At 48.6% G+C, this 25,410-nt stretch overlaps 1 protein-coding gene and 1 pseudogene across 2 annotated transcripts in view; one reads left to right on the forward strand and one right to left on the reverse strand.

Moving 5' to 3' along the window:
- ADAM19 (ADAM metallopeptidase domain 19) overlaps positions 1–25,410 on the forward strand; it is a 79,832-nt gene that overhangs the window by 24,445 nt on the left and 29,977 nt on the right. For both annotated transcript variants that reach the window (XM_037044809.1, XM_037044808.1), the window contains 3 exons: positions 9,338–9,416; positions 16,841–16,917; positions 24,979–25,171. In XM_037044809.1, the coding sequence (XP_036900704.1) occupies positions 9,338–9,416; positions 16,841–16,917; positions 24,979–25,171 (349 nt within the window). The remainder of the gene's footprint in view (positions 1–9,337; positions 9,417–16,840; positions 16,918–24,978; positions 25,172–25,410) is intronic.
- On the reverse strand, positions 1,029–7,318 carry LOC118986224 (60S ribosomal protein L34-like; annotated as a pseudogene).

Raw genomic sequence — 25,410 nt, forward strand, 5'->3', positions numbered from 1 at the left:
TTTGGGTGCCAGGTGGAAGGCAGGAAAACCATGCTTGCTTCACATGGTGCTCGCCACAAAATTGGCCTCAATAATATTTGTGGAGTCCTTGCGTGGGCTTGCAGATGCAGACCCCGAGGCTCAGGAGAGGTGCTGCAGCTTGGCGGAAGACCCAGGGCAACTATGTGAGGAATTCAAGCCAGAAGGACGTTGGTCTTCCTGATGCCATGTGGTCCGCAGTCTGTACAGTATTATGCTGCTTAATAAGTAATTATTGATGAGCTTTCATGAACATCTTTCCTCTCTGCCCTCTGGGAGTGTCTGGGTGGCCCGACTTTTGGATTATTTATTGCTGACACTTAGCTTACTTTAGTTTATTTAGACTGATAGGTTTAGAAGCAAAATCTGACTTTGTGATGTTGGGTATGTTTCTTTTGCTCATTTTCAAGCTCACCCCCCTCTCCTGAAAAAAAACAAAAAAACCTTCGTGGAAAGAATATGGGCAACACCTAGAATGAGGGAAAGAGGGAAGGGCTGACTGGGGCTCGGGAAGGACAGGATCTAGGATTTCATAGACAGTATCTCTAGGTGCCACCACCAGGGTGACTCAGCTCCAGCCATTTTCACCAGGTGTCACGCATCTTGAAATGCAGCTACGTGACACCAGATTGTCCTGGTTGTCATGACTGACTCGGGGTCCCCCCGGGCAGCATGTAGCGAAAGGGGAACATTTCTCTAAATGCAGATCAGGGTACTGTTGTCCCAAGAAGGTGACAGGGAGGCCGGAGGCCAGGACAACACATGTTCGTGACAAATTAGGAGGGCTTTCCAAGTCCTAACCCTCCTGACTCGTGCTTCAGCTGTAACTTGTGCTTTAGGTTGCAAAGAAACGTCGGGTAAGATTTATCAAAGTTACTGGGACACTGAGTCAGAGCCTAAAAGGGGCCAAGCACCCACGTATAGGGCAAGTTGCTTTTTTTTTTGTTTGTTTGCTGTTTTTCATGGGATGGTCCACCTATTCCCTTTTTGCTTTCTTTCTTTTCTTCTATTTTTGTTTACTTTTATTACTCAAAAAAGGGTTCCTTTTTGCATTTAGCTTTCTGACTCTGGGCTTGTGCCTTCGATACTTTCACAACGATTTTCCGCTCCTCAGTGAGGAAGGCACACTGGGCCGGGTCGCAGGCACACTTAGTGCACACCGATCCACCGTAGCCCCTGCTGACAGGTTTCGTCTGTTTAGACCGCCTCGTCATAACTTTAGGTCTCACAGCACAAACTCCACCAAGTCAGCCGGGGCGCATGCCGCGCGCAGGTTGGGGAGCCTTCCCAACTATCTTGGTGTGAAGGGAAACGATTCTGTCACCAGGGGGTCGGGGCAGCCTCGTTTTGTTAGAGCCACATTGTACGACGGCCTCCGACGGTCTGGCAGACTCTGGGCTGCTGCGAACGCCTGAAGACACTGTCCCCAGAGGGCTCCTCCCTTCTAAGTGTATTCTTAATAATGCCGTGATCATAGAGGTTCATTTTCTTCACTCCCTCTGTGTCTTAACCACAGATTTGATCTCCATAATATGGCCAGTCACCTCTTACATTGGTCCTTCCCTTTAGGTTAATCTGATAAGCAAGCTTGTGGTTCTTTGTCGAAACCTGGTTGCTAGGAGGCTTCTGTCAAGATATGTTTTACTTTTTTATCTTTCTTAGAAATAGTATAAATAGTACCTCATTTCCCTGAACTGTTCTTATCCATTCCCAGTAAATAGCCACACTGGGCCATGGGGAACACTGTAAAACAAGTCTGTAAACTCTACTTGGGTGAGCTGTGGGTAGGGCCCCACAGGTCCCTGCCAGTTAAGCTTCCTGATGATCCCAAGAAGCTGACCCTATTTGCACAGAGAGCTTGCTCATCTTTGTGGAAGCATGAAGAAGATTAAATAAAGACCCTGCGGACCAAAGGAGTAAACAGTGCTTATCCAAACATCCTCTGGTATTCCACATAAAAGCAAAACACAGGACCAGGAGCTGGTCCCAAGGATACCAGGTCTTGTGGGGACTGGGAGAAGATGTAATGGGAAGTGGTTGGTGAAAAGGAGTGTTGACTGAATGCATTGTTTGGACTTAATGGAAGGTTAAACACACACACACACACACACATGCTGACTCCTTCGGCTTTGGGCCAGGCTTGTGGGTAGCACCATCTTGGTCTCCGTGCTGCTTCTGGAGCTGGCCCTCTTGCTCCTGGGAGCCCTTGAGGCGGGGGGATCCCTGCCCTCTACAGTTCCCCCTTCCGTGGCCTTTCTGTTCCTTCAAAATGTTCCGCCTGGGGCCCCTGGACATGTCAGTCCCTTATTTGGCAGTAGGGCCCTTTGGCGTCTCGGTTTGTTTCCATTCCTCTGGAGTCAGACATGGAATGAGCGCTGGTTGGGAAATCTCAGTTCTGAAACAGCTCAAGCCATCTCGTCTCCCCTTTTCTTTCTTCTTTGAAAACACTTACTGTAGTTGTTATACTACTGTCCCAAATATGGGCAAGCTTTGTCCATTTGCTAGAATACCACTCTTAAGGGCTTTTCCCAGCCCTTCTGAGGGCCTGCCTGTCCTGGGCCTCACCTTTCTCATTTGATAGGGAAACAGGCAGAGTAGCTTGTGACTTGCATAGTATCACCTAGAGAGTTAAAAAGAATATTTGTGTTAAAATTTCTGAACATACCCAAAAGGAGAGAAACTAGATTATGAGCCCTCGAAAACTTTTTATCTCTATTTGACAATTATCAAGATTTCCGAGCTACTTCTGGAGAAAATGACACCCCTGGTGTTTGTAACGCACAAATACTTTATACTATACAAGGAGTTCTTTTACATTTGTTCATCTTATTTAAACAAATATTCTTAATTAGTCAGTCTTCTAACATTTTACAAAAGCCCTACAAAGTAGATTCACTCATTTCCCCCATTTTATAGATGAGAAAGCTGAGCACACAGAGGTTAACCACTTGCCCAAACTTACAGAACTAATAAGCGCCAGGGCCAGTGTTTGAATGTATTTTCTCATTTGAACCTCTCAATGACGCCATGGGACAGAATTTATTTACTCTGTTCACGTGCAGGCTAGGAAATGGGCACTCAAATGAAACACTTGTCATACAAATGCTCTTGTCAGCTTTATCCACTGACAAATGGGGGAGCCAGTAGGATGATAAAACTGGTTTAAAAATTGGAAAAGGGGGCCCTGGCTGCTGTGGCTCAGTGGATTGAGCACTGGCCTGTGAACCAAAGGGTCGCCTTCAATTCCCAGTCATGGCGCAAGCCTGGGTTGCGGAGCAGGTCCCTGGTGGGGTGTGCGCAAGAGGCAACCACACATTCATGTTTCCCTCCCTCTCCTTCTCCCTCCCTCCCCCTCCCTAAAAATAAATTATAAAATCTTTTTTAAAAATTGGAAAAAGGGAATGTTGAGATAGATTGCTCTGTTAGATAGACAAACTTGTTCATTAATATCCTGGAGCAGTAAAGCCCTGCATAACCTCAGGAATTATCTGTTTTACTGGATGGAACTCAGTTGTATCTCTCTTCTATCTTATTAGGTTTTTCCAAATTACATTCTAGTTTTACAAGATTTTGCAAATGCCGCCCTACTTAATGGTAAATAGTCTTTTCCCAAGAACCTTAAACAGGCCTCCCGGGGCCTATGACCTACCTGACAGTGCCCTTATATGACATCGAAAGAGACCTGAGCAACTCTTGACTCATTACCAGGGTTTGAAAGGACAATTATCTAGATTGTGGTTGTGGCTGGTACTCAAAACAAAGCTTTCTGAGCTGTAGCCTTTCCCTTTATCTTGTGGTGCTATCATTTTTAGGTGTTGGGAGGCCAGAAATGGGCGAAAGAATTTAAAATGTTAAAATTGATCCAATGGATGGATTGAGCGCGGGCCTGCGAACCAGACGATCGAGGTTCAATTCCCAGTCAGGGCACATGCCTGGGATGCAGGCCAGTTCCCGGCAGGGGCCAGTTCCCAGCAGGGGATGCACGAGAAGCAACCATACATTGATGCTTCTCTTCCTCTCTCCTTCTCTTCCCCTCTAAAGGTAAATAAATAAAATATTAAAAAAAAGATAGGGCAAATGTAGCTTGGGAGGTAGGAATGGTAATTATGATGTACTAAGATGTTACAGGTTACTCAAATCCAAGAGGCTTAAAATACTTTGAAATATTTGTATAGTGAAGTGTTGAGCACAATTTAAAAAAAAAAATTGATCCAATGGAGCAGGAGAATTGCCAGAGCCTGAAAAAAGTTTTCACCTGGCAAAACTATGAAAATTCCACATGTCTTAGTCCTTCTCTAGAGAACACGATTCTCAGTGGGTCTGGGGTAGGGCCTGGGATGGTATATTTTTTCACCGTGTTTCCGGATGTGCTGCAGTTACTGGGCCAAGTCCCATAATGATGGCATTAAGAGTGTGAGCTAGACCTGAAAGAGGCTCATGTCATCACCAACACAGGCAGGCAGGGTGAAGATCCTCGGGGGAAAATAAGAGGGACCAGCAAGATAGCACCTCCCAAGTATCACCAGTGTCTAAGTGCCCGGATGCCCTTGAAAGAGCAAGATGGACCAAGAGCTGAGGGAAGGAGGTGTCAGTAGAAATAGCCCCTGGGATGAGCGAAGTAACGCTTGCTTCTACTGAGCATGTCTGCACAGATCGGCTTCTCAGAAGCAGCAGGAAGAAGGGTTGATCTCAGAGATGTTTTACAACTTTGCCTTGAGTTGCAGCCTAGAGAAGTGCTTCAGATTTATCTGACAGTAAATAGTCCCTAAAGGGACAGTGCTGGGTGGGAAGGCTTTAAGCCTTAGAAAAGGTGGGTCAGGGCGGGTCAGACACTGCAGTGTGCCTCTGGAGTCTGGCTGTGTGTACTAACAGGATCCAGCCGTCACAGGCGATTTGATTGTCCTTCCCTGGAGAGCAACCTTATGCTTTATGTCTAGTATTTGGGGACTTATATTCCCAGGTGGGATTCAGAAGGTGCAGATTTTGCCCAAGGACTTTTGAGGTCTGGGCAACCTGGGTTTTGCCCAAGGGGACATTCCAGTGCTGGCTGTTCTGACTGTAGCATTGGGATGTGATATGGATGCAGCCTGCCTGTGGGCTTGAGGCCTGGAGGGAGGGGCAGGAGGGCAGAAGAAATCACTTTTCCATCAAAGCTAGAAAAAGGAGGGGGCGGGGTGGACGGTCCTTCCTTCTTGGACGGTCCTTCTCTCTTCCTGGACACACATCACTCACAAGTCGTTTCCTGAAAATCCTAACACACTCTGGTGGTGAGAGACGGCTTCCTGCCGATCTGCTGAGCTAGCTCCTTGTTAGGGAGGAGATGAGAACAAGATGTGGTCAGAGAAGGGGCGGGTGGGCCGAGCTGGGCTGCCCAGTGGCCTCTGTCAGGGGACAGCAGTGTCTTTGGTCCTGAGAGCAATGCCAGGGCACCACATGGGCATCACAGATGGGCCTAGCCTGGGACAGTGGGGAGCGTTTGAAAGCAGTGTTTCGTCTATCAGTGAAATCGCACAGATGGTGGTGATGAAACATGACCCTTCCTTTTGTTCAAGAAGGAAGGACCTTCCTGGCCAACATCTGCAACCTCATTTGGGGAAATGAGTTTTTATTTTAAAAACAAAACAAAAAACCCTAAACAAACAAACAAAAAAACTAGCCCTAAAGTGCTCACATGTCCATCCTCTTTTTCTGCCTCATGCTTTGTTTATTTATACCTATTGCTCTCACATCAAAGAGCTCAGTCTTCTTTCTGTGACAGCACAGATGTCCTCAAGGCTGCCATCATCACCGGTAACTTGTGGTTTGGGCTACTGGGTCCTGGTGGTGCTTTAGTTTTATGCTTCCACCTTCTAAGAGAGACAGAACAGAAAACTACCTGAAACGTGTGGACAGGACCAACAGACCTGACACCGTGCCCTGAGAGCTGGGACAGTCACATGGCCGAGTTCCCAGTGTGTCCTCTGTCACAACATGGGGCAAGGATTAGTACCTTCCTCAGAGCCGTGTTGTGAAGGCGGGATCATTTAACACTTAACTACGTGTGAACTATTTTGACTGCAGCTCTTCTGGGCTTCTCAGGCTGCAAATGATCCAGGATGTGGTGGAGGCAGGAAGGTGATGAGGACTTTGATATTTCTGAACTTGACCTGCCTTAAAAGTAAGTTGAAATCTCATGGTCTGGGGCAGTGGTTCTGATCAGAATCACTCAGTGATCACAGTAGGTGGTTGGTTAGACACCAGCCCCAGATTTTCTCTCTGCTTCAGTGTATCTGGGGTGCTGATGCTGCTGGACCTACAAGGACAGTTAGGTAGCGGAAGAGGCAGACCGTCCCTCGTAGATTCAGAAGACAGAGTGCAGGCCAGTGGGTGTCAGTTACAAAGAGGTAGTTTTTGGTTCCGTGTAAGAACTTGATTTAACTCTTAGGTAGGTATGGTCAAATATGAGGTGACAGGAGTTCCCTGTCACTGGGTGTGTCCAGGGCTGGATGGCCATGTGGCAGATTCCTATACAAGGTACTGAAGTTCATTCACTTATTTATTCATCCACTTATTCACCGAATAAACATATACTGCCTGCCTGGTAGGGGCTAGGAGCTGGGGGGAAGCCTTGAATAAGGCAGCCATGCCTCCTGCTCTTAGGGAATGCATAGTCTGCTGCATTTGGCTCTGATTTCCTGAAGTGCCTTTTAATGGTGAGGCACTGAGTCCCTGGTGAAGGGGGTAGATCCTCAGAATAAGAAACTGCAGAAGGATGCATACCCTTCTGAGGCTGAGTGGCCGAGGACTGACAAGAACATGGACACCTGTGAGGGTCAGGCTGGATGGCGTTCTTTGACTCGTCTTAATGTCGCTGGATGAATAATACCTCTCCCCCTGAGACTGAGAAAAGTCAGGGAATATATTTATCAGGAGTACTTTTCTGTGGGAAAATTTATATCCACTGGCACCCGGATGGACCATTAAACTCTGAACCCCTGCCTAGCTGCCCATTAGGCGGTCTGTGAAACCAGACCCAGGAAGCGGGGCCGCAGGAATGAGCTAATTGCTTTTCCGCCACTCCGGAGTGATACACTGGAGAGTTCCTGGCTGGGGAGATTTAGGGGGAAATAGGTAAATTCTATCCGTTGTGCTGGGTGTTAGCCCTTTTCACGCGTTTTTGTCACTTTACTCTTATGAGAGCCCTATCCAGTAAGGATATTGTCTTTGTTTTTGGAGAAGAAAGAACAAACATTCAGAGGGACATAGTACCTTGCTCATGGCTGTAGAAACAGCCAATGTCAGAGTTGGCAGTGAACCTCATCTCTCTTGGACTCCAGACTCAAAGCTCCTAGCACGCTGTACGGACTCACTCGTTTACTTATTCCTTTGTTTATCCGTTTCTTCATTCAGTAATTAGTTAAGTCATTCTTTCATTGAGTAAATGTTCAACACTGACATATACTGGTGAGCAAAGTAGCGTGGTCTCTGTCCTCATGGGGCACACAGTTTACCTCGGACCCTGGGTGACTCCTCCTCCCTTAGGTCCTTGGCTGCTTACATGCTCAGGGGGAAGGATCCGGGAAGTTCGCTCCTGACTCAAAGTTTCCATGTAATGAGGGTTTCTCTGCACACGCTGGGGTTTGGACTTCGCTTTGTTTTTACATTTCCCTGTCGAGCCCTGTTCTTGTCCAAGGCTGGCTGTTGAAGGGTTTTGCGTAGTACAAGGGAGAATTCTCGTGGCATTTGCCTTCTGGCTGCTCTCCGGGGGCGGGAGGGCGTCTGAGAGTCAGGATCCCAGAACTTAGAGCTGGACGTGACTCTAGAGCGACTCTCGAGACTCTCTCCAGTGACCCTGTCTTTCTGGGAAATGTCACCTCTTCTAGAATGGGGGCTGTCTCCGCAGATTCCTTTGGCCTTCTGTGCTAGCCTCAGCCTGTATTTTCTTCTTAGAAGCAGTTTCAAATTAGGTTTTCCGTTTTCAAAATGAATGTGTGTTCATTATTTTTAAAAATCAACCAATTTTCAGAAGTATGCAACTGACATTGTGAGCCTCTTCTTCAGTCCCCTGAGATAATGATTGTTGACGCTGGGCATTTGTGTCCCCTGTGGTTTGCGACACATACACGAGGGTGTACTATTATTATTTTTTATTAAAATGCATACTTTTCTAAAATTTATTTTTTACATAAGTCCATTTTGGACATTCTTTCCAATCAGTACATATAGATCCACTTCATTCTTTTTTTTTGGTTAGACTCCAATTTCTCTTCCATCACAAACCCCTCTGCTCCCAACCTTGACATTTTATGGATGCATGCGCCTTTCAGTGCGGCTGAGCGAGTCGAAGCACCCATTTGGCTCTTGAATTTTATTTTACTTTTATATTTTATTTTTGTGTTTTTTAGAAGAGAAAGTTTATTTAGGAAGTCACAGAGGCAGAAGAAGTGAGCTGTAGAAGAAATGGGCTTGGGAAGCAAGTTACAGAGGGAGAAGAATGGGGGGGGCGCTCAGGGGGAGGGGGGGGCAAGGCAAAGGCACGCCTGGCAGGTGGGAGTCGGGGAAGGTGTGGGCGTGCCCCCTGGAGAGAGCCGCTTTTTTTTAGCTTTTAGAGAAATTTGGCGCTGCCTTTCCTTTGGTGAGACATTCTTAACCTCAGCTGCGAGGGGTCTGTGGCAAAAGAAAAATCGATGTCCAGTTTTAGGAAAAAAAAGGACTTATTGGAAGGGTGAGACACGGAAGTGCCAGGTCTCAGGACATCTGAACCACTAGGTCTCAGAAAGGCCAGGCTGTGGCAGCTTCAGGAACCTGTGCAGCAGGAACAAAGGGACAGATGAATTGCTCCCACCTGTTCATCTTTGGTGACATTATTCCATCTGCTTGGCTTGGATCATGGTCCCCCTTGGCTAGGGCCCAGGGACAACACCTTGACCGACAATCTCACCAAAACAGGCAGCGGGGGAGAGATGTTCTCTTCAATAAAAATCGGTGTGCTAATACTAAAAGTTGGTAGATGCAGTGGTAGAAAAATCAATCCAGGTACATTCTGAGTGTGTGTTTGCCGGTGCTTATTCCCGAGACCCAGAAAAAGGCCACTGCTTTTGTTCCGTTGACTCCATCTGGTTGTCTGCACTGAATCATGGTCCCCACACATTCAAAAATTCATAGCAGACTCTCTCCTGCTTTTCTTTTTGTTCCTGAGGCCCTGGTGGCCCCCCTTTTTCTTCTGCACAGAGATGCTTGGGGTAGTTATGCCTGCTTCAGTTAGACTAACTGGCCAGAGCCCCCGGGAGGGTGGAGTCTGTCACCTCAGGTGACACACGTCTATTCTTATTCTTCACAGGCACCTTTTCGCTCCAGCCTACACAGAAACCCAGTACACTCCCAGTGGCAACCCTCAAACCACCGCGCTGAAACCCGAGGTAAGTTCAGGTCAGCAAATAGCTACAAAGCGGCTGCCCTCCGCCACCCCACCCCTGGGACCACCCCACCCCTGGGACGCCAGGAGATGGCGGCCCCCGGGGGAGATGGCTTCTCCTCCACAGGGGCTGTCTCTGCTGCCAGAAAACCGAGGGAGACAGCTGGAGACGCCAGGAGAAAATTTGTTTGTTTCTCAAGTGTGTCCTCTCCTCTGCTGGCTAACGTGGTCATACAGACAGTATTTTAGGATAATTGCTTCTGGTTAAAATTGGCATAAGTCATCTTGAGGCATGTGTTTTCTTTGCTTTATGTTAAGTACTCACACGTTAACAAAAGTTGAAGCAGGAGGAGTGGTTTACTGGTGATCCTGTCCTCTCACCTGGCCTGTCGTCTGTCTAATTGTTCCTTTTTCGTATGGATCTGTACGGTTTTGTAGTCTGCCTTTTTAATAGGATTTTAGGTTGTGGAGATTTTCTTATTTTGCTGCTATCTCCACACTGGATTTTTTTTTTCTCCTCAAAGTAGTTTTTGAGGACGGATCTTTGCACAAAGAATTTCTCTTTTAGAAAATGGTCTTTCAGCCCTGGCTGGTGTAGCTCAGTGGGACTGTGAACCAAAGGATCGCGGTTCGATTCCCAGTCAGGGCGCATGCCTGGGTTGCAGGCCAATTCCCAGCAGGGGACGCATGAGAGGAAACCATACATTGATATTTCCTTCCCTCTCTCTTTCCCTTCCCCTCTAAAGATAAATAAATAAAATCTAAAAAAAAAAAGGTCTTTTAGATGGGTATATTTTAGTTGGCTTCACCACATCCCACTGGTGAACACTGAAGGTAGTGAATCATACACATTTTGTGGTTTGCCAGCTTTTCCCACCAGGGGACCCATTAGAATCATAGGCTCAGACCTTTGGTTCTCAAGCAGGTGTGATTTTGTTTTAAATCATTCATTTACTTAAACTTTTGTCAATATACAGGTAACTAACATGAAGCAAAGAAAATATGCTTCATGATGATTTATACCAATTTCAATCCAGTACAGTTACCCAAAAATGTTCTATTTGTATGTTTGAGCATCTTAACCAGCAAAGGAGGGACCCTTGGCAACATCCAGAGGCGGTTTTGATCGTCGTGCTGAGAGGTGCTATGGGCGCCTGGAAGGTAGAGGCTGGGGATGCTGCTCACCTGCAGTGCACAGGACAGTCCCCTCACAGAGCATTAGCAGGCCCTGATTGTCACTGGTACCCAAGATGAGACAGTGCAGTGACCCTTCTCAGACTCCGGGCTGACACGGGCTGCCGTGAGCTGAAGGGGAAGGGGCGATGGGCTCCGGAGGAGCCTCTGGGGCAGGACTTCACGGACTGGAGTGGCAGGCAGATGTGGGAGGGGTGGCGTGAAGGCAGCAGGACAGGCCCCTGGACCCCAGGCTCCTCCATCAGAGGTTTCCTGTGGAATCTCAGTCTCCCGCGTGGCCCATTCTTTTAAATCCCCTGCCTGAGCATGACCGCCTGGAAGACAAGGATAGCCACTGTCTGTCATTTCCAACTCTGAACACTTGATCAGATTACCCTTGAAGGACAGGCTATAAGATAGCTACGTGCCCACAGCAGGCAGTTCAGCTGTGGTTTTTCATCTCTGGGCCCGACTGTAGTGTGTCTACATACCTTCCTCAGTGCCCCTTGGTCAAAACCTCCTTCCTTGAGATCGGTTCTCTGCCTCTGGGGAGGTGGAGAGGGGTCAGGCGTGCTTCGAAAGCCTCAGCCATGACAACCTCACAGACCACCCTCCTCTGAGCTAGGCTCCTGCCAGCAGCTCAAGAATGGGTCTCAGTGCCCGAGTTTGCCATGAGCTCATGCTTCCTGCTGTGGAAGCCCCCTGGGGGTGGCCCCCTCAGGCCCAGAAGTGGAGCAGGAATGTAATGGTTTCATGACCGTTCATTTCCTTGTTCTTTGTGCTCTCAGAATTAGGCAGAGACGTTGTAAAGGCCCTTTAGAAACAGAGGAGCGAGAGAGATCTTCCCGTTTTCAGAATGCTCCTCCCTCCTGAAGGGTTTTCAGACCGAAGTATATGGTCTAGGCCATTGTTTTCTTACATCCCTGCTATAGGACAGTAAAGTCCCTACCCAACCCCGTGGAGCTCTTAGTTCTTTCTTCTTTGGGACTTGAGGACCTAAAGAGGAATGGGAATGAAATAAACCATTTAGCTGCACTTGACCCATGTGTTGAGGACCATGCCCTACTACCAAACTTGGCCCGGGGCAGCGGGAGTTCTGGGAACCTTATCAAATACACTGGAAGGGGCTGTAGGCTACAGCCCTAATCTGGGTCAGATCACTAGGGGAATGAATGGGTCTGTGACTGTGTCCCAATAGAAAGAGTTACAGAGTTTGGGGTCTGAAGCCAGGGTTTTAGACTTGGCTTCAGCTATTTGACCTTAAACAACCCTTTTGACTAGAGTAGTGTTGAATTTCTTCTTCTGAAAATTGGATATGCTAAGATCTGATTCTCCAGGCTATGGCAGAATAAGATGAATCACTGACTTTATGGGAATTTATAAACATCTCTCGCAATGCCACATTTTACAGATGAGGAAATTGAGAGAAGATGAAAAGGAACATACTAAAGTTCAGATAACCAGCAAATGGCAAGGTTTAAAGATTTGAACTTAAAAATGTATTGGTGGAAGAAGAGAGTAGTTTTGACGAATTAATTTGTATGTACTTTGCTGGTTGGCTTTCCCCAGGAGAGGCTGAGCATAGGGTCTGATAGGCTGCTGGGGTTTGAACTCTCCACTGGATAAAACCTCTCCAACCTTGAGTTCTGGTGAAGATGGAGGCATAGATAGAAACCGTTTGCTTCCAAAAGCAGGAACCAATCTAAAAATCAATAAACAACCAGTCTAAAGAACCAATCTAAAATCAATAAACAACCAGAAGTGCCAGAAAATCAAACTGCATGGAACTCCAACCACCGAGGCGTTAAAGAAATAGTCAACCAAACCAACCAGACCGGTAAGAACCCGAGGCGAGGTGGCAGACCAGGCACGTGGAGCTGGCTGAACAAAAACCGAGACTCGCAGGTGGCTGTGGACTATGGCGGGGTGGGAGAATCTCCCAGTCTTACATGAGAGTTCATTGGAAAGTACGCTAGAGATGAGCAGGTGACCACACTGTTCCCCCTCTGGCCCTCCCTGACAGGGAGTGCTTGCCCTGTTTGTCACAAGGAGGGTTGCCTTGCCCAGGTGACTACCTAAGGCTCTGCCCCTTTACAACTTATCAGGGGCCCTGAACAAAGAAATATGGTCCAAATGAAGGAACCAAGCAAAAGTCCAGAAAGAGAGCTAAGTGATAAGGAGATAGCCAGCCTATGTGATAGAGAATTCAAAGCCCTGGTAATCAAAATGCTCACAGAACAAAATGCTCACAGATTGAGCTGGGTTACAAAATGAAAGAGCAAATGAAAGATACCCAAAGTGAAATAAAGCAAAATATTCAGGGAACCAACAGTGACAGGAAGGAAACCAGGTCTCAAAGCAATGATTTGGAACAAAAGGAAGAAATAATCATCCAAATGGAACAGAATGAAGAAACAAGAATTTAAAAAAAAGAAGAAGAGAAACTTGGGAACCTCTGGGATAACTTTAAATGTTCCAATATCTGAATTATAGGGGTACCAGAAGGAGAAGAACAAGAGCAAGACATTGAAAATTTATTTGAACAAATAATGAAGGAGAACTTCCCCAATCTGGCAAAGGAAATAGACTTCCAGGAAGTCCAGGAAGCTCAGAGAGTCCCAAAGAAGTTGGACCCAAGGAAGAACACACCAAGGCACATCATCATTAAGTTACCCAAGATTAAAGATAAGGAGAAAATCTTAAAAGCAGCAAGAGCAAAGGAAAGAGGTACCTACAAAGGAGTGCCCATAAGACAATCAGCTGATTTCTCAAAAGAAACCTTGCAGATAAAAAGGGGCTGGAAAGAAGTATTTGAAGTCATGAAAGGTAAGGATCTACATCCAAGATTACTCTATCTAGCAAAACTATCATTTAGAATGGAAGGGCAGATAAAGGCTGCCAGGTTAAAGGAGTTCATATTACCAAGCCCTTATTACATGAAATGTTAAAGGGACTTATCTAAGAAATTGAAGAAGATCAAAAACTATGAACAGTACAATGACAACAAACTCACAGCTATCAACAAATGAACGTTTAAAAAAAAGGAAAGAAAAACAACAAAAGCAAAAACTAAGCAAACAACTAGAACAGGAACAGAATCAGAGAAATGGAGATCACATGGAAGGTTTTCACTGGGGAGGAGGAGGGGAGGGATTGGGGGAAAAGGTACAGGGAATAAGAAGCATAATCAGTAGGCATAAAATAGATGGGGAGAGGTAAAAATGGTATAGGAAACTGGTATGGAAAATAGTATAGGAGAATTCAAAGCACTTGTAAGTACAACCATGGACATAAGCTAAGGGGGGAGAATGCTGGAGGGTTTGGGAGTGCAGGGCAGAGCAGGGATTAGGGGAGAAAAGCTATAATAGCATAAGCAATAAAATATACTGTAAAAAAATAAATAAAAGACACTGGCTGGAATAAAAAACCTCTCCAACCTTGAGCTTTCGCCTTTTTAAAAATGGGAATAATAATACATAACCTCATAAGGCTTTGGTCAGAATTTTATATTAAATCAGTATAAGTTGTTTATCCAGTAGTAAAAGCTGGATAAACGTTCGCTCTTATTGTTACTAACAGTGAGTGGCGGGTATTGTTATCCATGTGAGGATGTGTGTGAAAGCCCTTTGGAAATTTAAGGCCTGTCGCAGAAGTCCACTGTGGTGCTGTTTCAGAGACACCCAGGCAGTGGGCACTGTTAGCGTCAGCCCAAAGACGGGAGGAGGTACAAGGGCTCTTCACACCCATCCCAGTCTCTGATGTCTCTTTATCTGTGGAAATACCAGGATTTTCAAAGCTGACCCATATTTCTGAACTTCCTGACTGTTGTTCTGCTATCTATGAGCCCCATACACCCCATACAGGCACAGCCCCCTTTTCCACCCACAAATGATCTTGGGGTGTGGAGTTCCAAGGCCTTGTTGCTGAATTCTAAAGATCAGGTTTTGAACCTAAACGCTTGATAACGTGCCTCCAGGTCCCAGAGTCTAGGAGAGATGGAGAAGTCATGCCACAGGCTGGCATTTGAAACAGACGGACTTCTGGCTGGAGGGAGGGTGGTGCCCACCTCCCTTCTTTCATGCCTGCTGCAGGGTTGCGCCTGGCACAGTGGCTTGCTTTTGTGGCCCAGTAAAGGTGGGCATCTGACTTGTTTCAAGGCCAGGAAAGTTTGACGCAGAAAGAGGGGCTGGTGCCTGCCTGCCTCTCCTCCTGACTGCCTGCATGTGAATATGGGTGGAGGAGCCACTGTGGAGGCAACCAGTTACCAGCAGGTGACAGGGCACCAGACTGAGATTGACCCTGGGCCGAGTGTCAGCCTGGCCTGTATGCTGGGATCTGGCTGCAGCTAAGACCAAAGGGTCAGCCCTTTGGTGGGCTTCCTGCTCCCTCAAGGCCACATTCTGTATTTGATGAAGGATCGCTGATGTTTATGGCCAGCTGCTCTGGGCCAGGTATGCTGCACTAGCTCCTTGAGGTACAGTGTTCTTACAACCCTCCTTGAGGGAGAAACTGAAGATGCTGGAAGTCAGAGAGGGGTTGTACAACTGTTTCCACAGCTGGCAGGTATGGAGCTTGCATTTAAACCTGGTTTGGGCATGCCAAAATGCCTATATTTAATTAGACTATTCTTGGGCCGAGAGCCGGCCAGGAGATGAAACCAGAGAATATAAACGAATGGGTTAACTGTCTCCTAGGTCACATTGCTGCCAGTCAGGGACCAAGGAACATCCACAAGCAAGTATGATCCTGCTGGTGGATCACTTGGGCTGTTCCGTAGGCAAATGCCCGAGATGTCCATCTGGCCCTGCTCCTGCGCGGGGGGGCGGGGGGGGGGGCTCAGGAGAAGCTTCCCTGTCTGCAGCTGTATAGTTGACATCCCGCTTAACACCTGCTCAGAGCCTGCCTCTGCCATGGGGCTTTTCCCTTCTCTCTGTCTGACCACCTTCTCTCTCCGAACCATTTCGGAAGGAGCTTGTAGAGATGTGTCCTTTGTTCTCACCCCTTGCTGTGCCCTGGCCGGTCCTGGTTCGAGTCCGTTTGTCAGGTTTCACACATGAGCACTCAGCAGTGTCCTTGTTTGCCTCCCAAATGCTCTGGTTACCCTACTTATAAACCACTCTGCTGGCATCTCCAACTTTGGTTTCAAGCCACTCTTTACGGTTTGTAATGATATCTTTGTATAATTTTTTAATTAAGATTGGCTTGCACCAGACCGTAAGTCCCACGAAGGCTGGAGCTGTGTCTGTTGGTTCCTTGTTGTGTCTCTGGGGCCTAACCCAGGGCCTGGCACACAGCGGTATTCCACATCTGTTTGTAGTCAGGGAGGAATCCAGCCGGGCTGGGGAGACCAGATGGCCCTGAGACACAGCGATGGGGGAGCAGCCTCAGACCTCTGTGTGTCTGTGAGTGTGTCTATAGGTGCCAAGTTCATTCTGATCCAGGCACGCAGGGATTCAAGGCAGGTACAGAGGAGCTGGGGTCTATCCATTTCGTAGGCCTGCTGTAACAAAGTACTATGAACTCGGAGGTTTAACACAATGGAAATGTATTCTCTCATAGTTCTGGAGGCCCGAGTTCAAAATCAAGGGGCTGGCAGGGCCAAGTTCCCTCTGTAGTCTAGGGAAGAATTCTTCCTTGCCTCTTTCGAGCATCTGATGGCTTCTGACCACCCTTGGTACTCCGTGGCTCTCCTTGGCCTGCGGCTTCGCACTCTGATCTCTGCCTCTGTTATCACATGGCTTTCTCTGTGTGTGTGTGTCTGTCTGAGCCCTGTCCTCCTCTTAAAAGGACACCAGTCCAGTATGACTTCAACTTAACTTAATTATATCTGCAAAGATCCTGTCCCAAATAAGATCACATTCTGAGGTTCTGGATAGACAGGAATTTGTGGGGGGACACTATCCTACCTTATAGGGGGTCACAAAGGTGACTCGGGTGGGGAGGCAGGCTCTTCAGAAGCTGGTGTTCTCGCTGGCCAACATCCTGTCATGGCAAGAGCTCTGAACTAGCTCTCAAATCCTGGGTCTCCAGCTAGCAGAAGGGACCTTCAGCAAACCTCTTCGCTCTTCTGAGCCTCAGCTACCTGTCCCGCCTCCCAGGGCTATTATGAGGATCAGATAAAACAGAGGTTTGGAAGGCTCTTAGCATGTTCTGAGGTTAGGCTAGGTATACAATCATCCATGACCTTCACAAGACATTAACACGGCTGTGCTTCTTGGTGTTCTTTGGCCTGACCACTCCTTTCTCCTTACCTAGGATCACTGCTTTTACCATGGGACGGTGAGGAAGGCACATCAGTCCAGTGTCACGCTCAGCACCTGCAGGGGAATGAGGTAAGAGGCCCTGACAGTGCTGGGGGACACCCGGCACTCCCCCCAGGAATGGAATTTTCAGGACGAGCAGGGCTGGCTTTGGGCAGGGACCTCGAGAAGCTGTCCACTGAGAGTATATGCAGGCCAGTTCGGAGACCGGCTGAGCCCAGCAGGAACTTGAGGAACTTGATGTTTTAGTGTTACCCAGGTGTGGTGAGGCCAACAGAGCAGGACACGGCTGCCATTGAAGAGACCCCGGGAGCCCAGGGGTCCATCTGGAGGCAGAGGGAGGAGAAATGTGGCAAGTCTTTATTGTGGTGTCTGCAGGAAGGAATGGGTGAGGCTTAGGATTGGTTAGTTTAAATAATTTCAGGGGCATCTGAGGCTCAAGGGCTGCCCCTCGTTGTCTGGTACCGGGCCTGGGGTGAACAGGGCAGGGAGCTGGCGGGCCAGAGGGTGAAAGCCGCATTTGAAAGGCATGCTCCCTGGCGAGTGGTTTACTGGCTGCAGGAGTTGGAGTAGATGTCCAAGCACCGGAATATACGAAGTTCAAGATGGAGTCATACACTTGAAACTCACGAGTGTGAGCATTTACTCGCACTTCTCCTTTGCTCTTTTCTGGAAGAAGTACTTGTAGGCAGTGAAAAAGGAAATGGGCAGCTAGTGAAAAGAGAAAGGAGAAGCAAGGATAATGTTCAAGACAGAAAGTCAACTGAAAAGCTGCAACTAGGTTGCATGTTGGAAAGAGACTGACTTCGTTCTCTGAGCCAGACTACTTGGTTTTGAGCCAATGGCAGTTTACCAGCTGGATGACCTTGGGCCACGAGGATCTCCTTTGTAGAAGGTACATAAGAGGAATATTCCTAGTGTGCCGAGGATTGGATGTGTTCATAGAGATCTAATTTTTACAACTGGCTGTCACACAGGAGCACTCAATCACCTCGTAGGTCCTTGCTTCCTAGGTGTGGCCTGCAAGGGGTGGCATCACCTGGGGGCTTGTTCAAAATGCAGGGTCTCTGGTCCCGCCCAGACCTACTGGATTATAACCTGCATTTGCCAAGCTCCCCAGGTGATTGCTGTGCACATTACAGTGTGTCCCTGAGAATGCACATTCCCTGACAGTGTAAATTACATCTCAGATATCTGTTTCTCTCCTGCAGCCTACCCAAGTGCTTTGCAGATAGTAGGATTTTGTAGCTGTATATTGAAGTAATGAATGTCACTTATTTAGACTCTCCCCACACTTCCCTCCTTTAGAAAAGAGGTGATCTGAAAGTCCTAAATTTTAATTACCTGAAATAATTACCTGGGGTTTAACAGCCTGGGTTTTAGTGTGATACCTATACCCGATGTGTTGGTAAACTGTCTCCATGAAAAGGAAAAAAAAGGGAAAAGCCCTGATTTGTAGCATCTGCCAATAGGCTGGTAAAAATTTTCCTACCGTGACTAATATGAAGCTGTCAACATGATGTTACTGATGGCAGAATCGGGGAGGTGTGCACGCGACTGCCTCTTGTGAGCCTGTGGGTGTTTCCACTGTGTACCCTTCCTCTCTGTCAACTGATTCCTTCAAAAATTGTTTCGGTCATTCAGCATATTCATATTGGGCATCTGCTCTATGCCCATCCCCTACACAAGTGGAAGAAAGACAGGCATTGGAAGTACTTTTCCGAGCCTTCAGTTTCCTCATCTGTAAAATGGGCATCCATGGCAGGCACGTTAGAGAATGAAATATATTATGTGAACTCTGAAGCACTCTATAGGCAGACAAGATTATTATCATATATACCATCTTATAACAGTGAAGTCATGCTCACATTTACCCAGGCTCACAGGCAAATTCAAGGCTGCAGTCACAGGTACCCAGGCTCACAGGCAAACCCAAGCAAGGCTGCAGATCCCACATGTTTGTTTATAAATTGGGCCCTGTCTCCTCTGTAAGGCTTCGCAGTGAGTGGGCCACAGGGAATTAGGCAGGAAACAAGCTTTGGATGGGAGGCCATACCAGTGGCCTCCAATCCCCCCCTCAAATGACTTGGTTGAGCCAAGCCAACTGGCCTCCCGGTGGTGTTTACAAGCCCAACCACAGCCACCTGCAGTCTGCAAGTAAACAACCGTCTTTCCCAAGAAGGAGGAAAGGGAACGTGCAGGTGTGACTCGCATCTCTCCGCCTCTTCCTCTGTCCCCTTGGTCTGGAGTGGTGGGAACTTGGCTTGGCCTCTTGTGAGTCATTCCCAAGGCCGTGCTGACAGGGGGAAACCGGGTGAGCCGTCTGTCCGTGTGTTTCTGTTTTGCATGCTTCCCTCTGGTGAGGTCCACCCGCCTTCCTTTCCCAGCCATCTCACTACACACCTCAAGAAACCAAGGGTGTCTGTGGGCTCCACTGATTTAAGAGCTGGAGACTCATGCCAGATGGCTCCGTTCAGACTCTGGAGAAGGAGCAGCTGCGGCAGCTGCAGCCTTCCAACTCATGTAACGCTCAGGCCTCCCCCCACTAGGCTCATAAAACGATGCTGCAATGGAAAATCTTTTTAGCCATTGTGCTTCTCCTGGAAACGTGCTCTTTGTGATTGGAGAAAATAGATAGGGCTTATACCAAGTGGAATCTTTAGGCTAGTGATACAAATGCAGAGGAATTCAGCCTAGTTTCTAGTTGCCAGGCACCCTCTTCTCTCCAAACCAGTTCTTTAAGCTACTTTGAGGAAATAATACATGATCATAGAAAAAAAAGTCAAATAGGACAAGAGTATACATGAAAGATAGGCCTTTTACCCTGAATTTATAGAATTTCTCCTCTCCAGAGGCGGCCATTGTTACCAGTGTCTTGTGCATCCCGTTAGAAATATTCCTTGCAAAAAAGAGCATAAATGTGCATGTGTATTGCAGTGCTTTGTCATCGTATTTGGAACACGGACCCCTCTGGGAACTGAGTGGCAGCTGTGGAAACTTGTAAACTGCATCAGTAGAAACGTGGCGCATCATTGCGTTGGGGACGTCGGGCGCGCACATCCCCCAAATCAGTCTCGGATGCAAACCTCACCCCCTAAGTGCCCACGGGGCTTCTCACGTGCACAGATGCTTGGCACACCCACATGAAGTAGCAGTGCAAGGAGTGGGGATCATGTGCTAAGAGTGTAGACCGCCCTGGGCCGAAGTGTTCTTAGCTGACCCTGTGGCTGGGGTGCGGGAGACACTGTGTGCGTGTGTGTCCCTAGCTCCCTGTCTGTCAGCAGGAGAGGGGTGGGTTGCAGTAAAAACATTTTTTAAAATCTGATTTTTCAGTTTATTTTTAACGATACTGCTCATTAAAATTATCATTGCATAACTAATTAGCGTTAAACAGAAGTGCAAAACTATACAAGTCAAAGTTCTTTATCCTGTGCCACCCTTTCAGCCGATCCCGTTTCCCGTTTGTGTTCACTGTTGGGGATGTATGTAATTGAATTATACAACTGTGTGCATATATGTTTTTTTTTTAATCCAAATGTGATTACCCCATTCTGTAGTTTTTTTTTCCATTTAGCGTCCCTCCTGGCTGGGTGATCTCTGAGCTGTCCTCTTCCCGTTCATTCTCTCCTCTTTGTCTTGGCGGGGCTGGTGATTCCCACAGCCCTCGCTCAGTTCTGTAGATGGTGCCCAGGGGCAGGAGGCTGCTGAGTCCTGGGAGGCAGCAGGGAGGGGGGTTGGTGAGGGCCCAACAGTGAGTAATGAGCCTGTCAGGAAACCTGGGCCCTAACAGTGACCTGGCCAAGTTCCTCCTCCTCTGGGCCCTTGGTTCCTCTCATCTGAAAAAGGAGAGTAGACCACGCCACTAAAATGACCCCTTAGCATTAGGAGTTCTGCGCTGTGCAAGGAGTGGGCAGAATCTCAGGGAGGTGGCTGCCTGGGACAGGAGGAGGTGGCCTGTATATAGGCAGCCAGTGCGTACCTGCCTGTCCCTTTGCCACAGCATGGCAGGGCCCTTTCGCTTTGAATACCTGGCCTTCCCCGTATGCAGAAAGGAGGGTAAGTGCTACCTCTGCGTCGGGCACAGAGTAAGCCCGCGTGGGAGGGTACCATTGAGTTGTGTCAGGTGCAGGCCCTGGAGCTGGACAGTCCCTGGTTGTTCAGGGCCTGAAGGCTTGCTTGCTTCAGTCCCCCAGCATCAGTTTCTCTCCCTGGTAAAATGGGAACAACAGTGACACCACTGGGTCACGGGCACAACCTCCTTGAGAACGGACTTTTCCCCCCATTGCGCTGCATCCTCCAGGCTGAGAACAATCCTGGTGCATAGTAGGTTCGCAACGCCTATGTGTTGAATGACTGTCAAATAAGATTCGTTGTACCCTCCCTGATGTATGATGTATGCTCTTTTTCATGTTACTTTGATTGTTAGTAAACATTGCTTATTACTTCCGCCGATTATCATAGCAAGCCCGTGAGAAGGGGGGCATTGTTGAGTGACTTCCCATAGAGCTAGTAGACAGCGGAGCCAGAGGAGCTGGATCCAGTGTGCCTCACCCACCCCCACCCCCCAGGCCGGGCTCTCCACCGCAGGGGGAGCACATCATCACCTGTCTGCCTCCTTTCCTCCCTTCTCGGCTGCCTGGGAAGGTTACTGTGGCTCCTTCTCGTTTGGATGCAAATAGGGATCAAGGGGATAGCAAGGAAGGGCAACAGGGTGATCACCTCCGTGGGCCTCTCTGGATGCGGGGAGGTAGGGTGTGTCCCTCTGAGTTTAGCTGTGAAGGGACCAGCCCCCAGGAAGCAGTCTTGCCTAGTTCCTTGAAGGATGTACCAGGCCCAGTCCTGCATTCATTCAGGGGTTAAGCCTGAATCTCCCACTGCCTGCCTGGCCTGCCTTGCCAGGGTTCCTCTGTACAATTTCATTTGTATCAAGCCCTTAACGATGAGCAATACGATGGAGAGCGGAATGGAGAATAGCTTGTGAGGTCCTGGCCACCCAGCCTCCTGGGCCCCCTCCCACGTCCCTGGTGAAGTTCTCCCAATACTTACATTTAGCAAATTAGATCAACTGAGGCTGCTAGAAGGATAAACAACTGCTGAGTGTTCACAGGAGGGCAGCTAGCAGGACTTAGGGCTGGTGACCGGGGAGGGCCCCAGGAATTAGATTCTCGGCAATCGCTCCACTGTCAAAGCTGGGGTTCACTGTAAATGAGTGCCAATCTCTCCCTCACCCCAGGCAGTCTGGGAAACTGCAACTGAGACATGGGGTGAGTTGCCAGGGGGCACAGTAGGGGGATGAGGGGTGGGCCACGGAATCCTACTGCTAGGAGGACTTCCGGTGTCCTTCTGAGCCTGTGTTTGTCAACTTGTCATCTGCCCACTCCCTGAAACAGAATTGCTAGGGGCTGTGTGAAGAGGGGGTCCTTGCTGCACAGCCTGGGCTCCAGGCTTCAGTTCCTGAGTGTGGCTGTGCGTGGAAGGTACTGTGGAGGTGGCCAGGAGCACTGACACCCAGGCCTATGGAGTCTGCGTCTCCTGCACCTGTCCGTTTGATGCACTCTGTAGAACATTCTGTTCTGTAGCTCTGGGTGCTCTGATCCTAGCGATCCCTGACCATAGATTTAGACCTCACTGAGGGAGACAGATAGCATAGAGGTTAAGGTTATAGCATCCAGAGTCTACCAGACCTTAAGTCTTTGGCCCCAGACTCTCACGAGAACTTGTTACTTAATCTCTCTGTGGCTCAGTTTCCTCATCTATGAGTTGGGCCTGTGATGGCGCTTTATTGCGTTGATGTGGGAATGAAGTGTCTTACTTCTGATACGCCAGTGGGGTGATGGCCCGCCATGCCTCAGAGGAGGGTTGCTGGTGCCCGTCATTTGTAGCCATCTGTGGACTAGGGACATCCTTCTAACCCACTCTACAGGGCTGTTGTGACAGAGGCCCGTGAGGTCACGGTTAAGGTCGTGGGACCTGGAACCAGACTGCTTAGATCCTTGTGACCTGTGTGAATTGGAGTCAGTTAACTAACCTCGCTGAGCTGTAGTTTTCTCATTTGTACGACAGGGACAGTATTCCTCAGGATCACGGAAGCCGATGTGAAGCGCCAGTGCCTGATCCAGGGCAAAGGCTCAATCGTTTATAACCACCCTGGTTACTGTCACTCAGCCTGCACTGCAATTCGGCATGGCCTCTGTCCGAGTGGCCCAGAGGCTTTTTAAGAGATGCCCAGTCAGCTACACTGGAACTTTCCCCAATCCCTTCATGGAACTTTCCATTCACTGGCTGTTATTTCCACAGCCACAACCTGGTGCACACCACAGCATTAGCTGGTTTGTGGTCCAGCCCTCTGTGTTTGCTACGTTCATAGCCAATGGAGGAAACTGAGGTGACGGGAAGGGCTTTGGTCAGCCAAGATGAGGAGACAGTTTGGAAACAGGATGCCCGTAGCAGCTCTGCCCTATGCCCTTTCCTGTCTGGATTCGGGAGCGGATGTGACCCTTGCTCTTTGCCCCACTTCCACCCCCAGCTGTCCAGGGAGCACCTGGTGTGTGCCGCCAATGGGCTGCCCCAGGATCACTCTGGGGTTGCTGTGTCAGCCTGGGCGAGGCAGCCGTTAGGTTCATCGGCACCGGCACCAGCACCGGAATGAGGTCAGCCCAGGACAGATTCCAGGAAGGGCTGCTGCTGATCAGAGCCTGGCGTAGTCTCTCCTGGGAGCATCACAGTCTCTTCCCAAAGGGCATACCCTGGGCGGGGGTCCTGAGGAGCGAGGGGCGGGGCTGGGAGCCAAAAGGGCTGAGGAGAGAGGGCCTTTCAATTTGGAGCGGCAGAGACCCACGGGGAGATAATGCAACTGGAGTTCTCTGGATGGAGGAGAGCCTGTGCTTTTGGGGCCCATGGAATGCTGCTGGGGCCCCCGGGGCTCATTGCCGGGCCTCTTCCTCCTCGGAGCCCTGGGTGGGTCCCCTCACATTCATCTCACTGCATCAAAGATGGCAAATACCTGCTGCTGGGACTTCCACTCACCCGTCTGTTGATTATTTGCAGCAGTGATTGATAATAAGTTGTAGCTCTCTTTCTCACCGTGGCCAGGTAAAGGTCTCAGAGGCCTCACTGAGGCGGCTGCATCCAATCCATCAGTTTTGGGGGTGATAAAACCCTTTAGCTGTCTCTGTTCTATACTACAGCAATTGAAGCCCTTATTCAGACTCCAAGCTCCATGAGGGCAGGCACTTTGTCTTGTTCACTGTTCCCTCTTCAGCATCTAGCTCGATGTCTGGCGCATAGCAGGAGCTCCCGAAATATTTGTGGGATGAACGTCTGCCCTCCCGTCGGCTGTGAGTCACTCGGGGACAGGATTTATGTCTCTATCACTTGTAGTACAGAGTAAGGGCTCGGTGAGTGAAAGAATATAATGGACGTTCAACACCAGTGTCTATAACCAAGAGAAAGAGGAGCCATGCATGCTTGGTCGTGGGTGTCACTTTACCGCAGAGCTGCCTTGCTGGGGACGGTGGGGCTCGTGAGAATGCCATTGGTGATGCGTTCTGGTTTCCAAGGACAATGACACTTGTCAATTTATTTAATCATCCCAAGAGTCCTCATGATTTAGTAAATTATCGTTTGCAATTTACACATGGGGAGATGGAGGTTCAGACTGATTTAGGAGGCCTGTTGAATAACATTTGGTAATTTCACGTCGGAGCTAAAACCAGGACCTGGGTCTGCTCACCCCCAGACCATCTTTTTTCTGTGTCTATAAAGTTTCTACCGGTGATTTGTCATACGCCATGTTTGGGTTTGGGAGGCTTTTTGGAACTCTGGTCCTACCCTGGCTTATAAGTATGAACTGTCCCTGGTCCAGTCTTTTTAGAACCGTTTGAGGTTCTCTATGGTAAGCTTTTAGCACCCTGAAGTTGTGAACCTCATTCCACATACCTGTGCATTTCTCTGGAGAGGAAGTTTGAGTTTGCACCAGCCTTTCACCGAAGGGCGCATGACCTCATAATAAGGTTCAGAACCAATCAACACAACCAACTGGGTCATTTTGCATAGGGGGAAACTGAGGCCTGGGCAAGGGACTTTTCCAGGGCCGTAATCTTTGACCAGAGATTCTGTTTGTCCTGTTGACAGAGGACTGATCGCAGTGAACAGTAACCTCAGCTACGTCATCGAGCCCCTCCCTGGCAGCGAGGGCCACCACCTTATTTACAGATCTGAACATCTCAAGCTGCCTCCTGGGAACTGTGGGTTCGAGCACTCCGGAGCCAGCAGCAGGGCCTGGGGCCTGCAGTTTACAAACCAGGTCGAGAAAGGACTTCGCCGGGTGAGTTCTCAGCGCAGGAGTCACCCTCCGGATAGACCCTTCCTTACTTTGGATCCAGGAGTAATTCTGAATTAGACAGAGGTGGCTAAGAAGCAGGGAATAGCTTTTTCCTTGATCCTAAGTCATTGTTGAGTGTGGGATACCCTTGTAGTTGATAGAATAATGCTTTGGGGAAAACACTACTACATTTAAAATGCTCTGAGATCCTAATTTCAGAAACTTTAAAATGTAAGGGAAAA

Source organism: Sturnira hondurensis, unplaced genomic scaffold (genome assembly GCF_014824575.4).
Source record: "Sturnira hondurensis isolate 20B ecotype Veracruz unplaced genomic scaffold, ASM1482457v3 Scaffold0004152, whole genome shotgun sequence".
Classification (NCBI taxonomy): Eukaryota; Metazoa; Chordata; class Mammalia; order Chiroptera; family Phyllostomidae; genus Sturnira; species Sturnira hondurensis.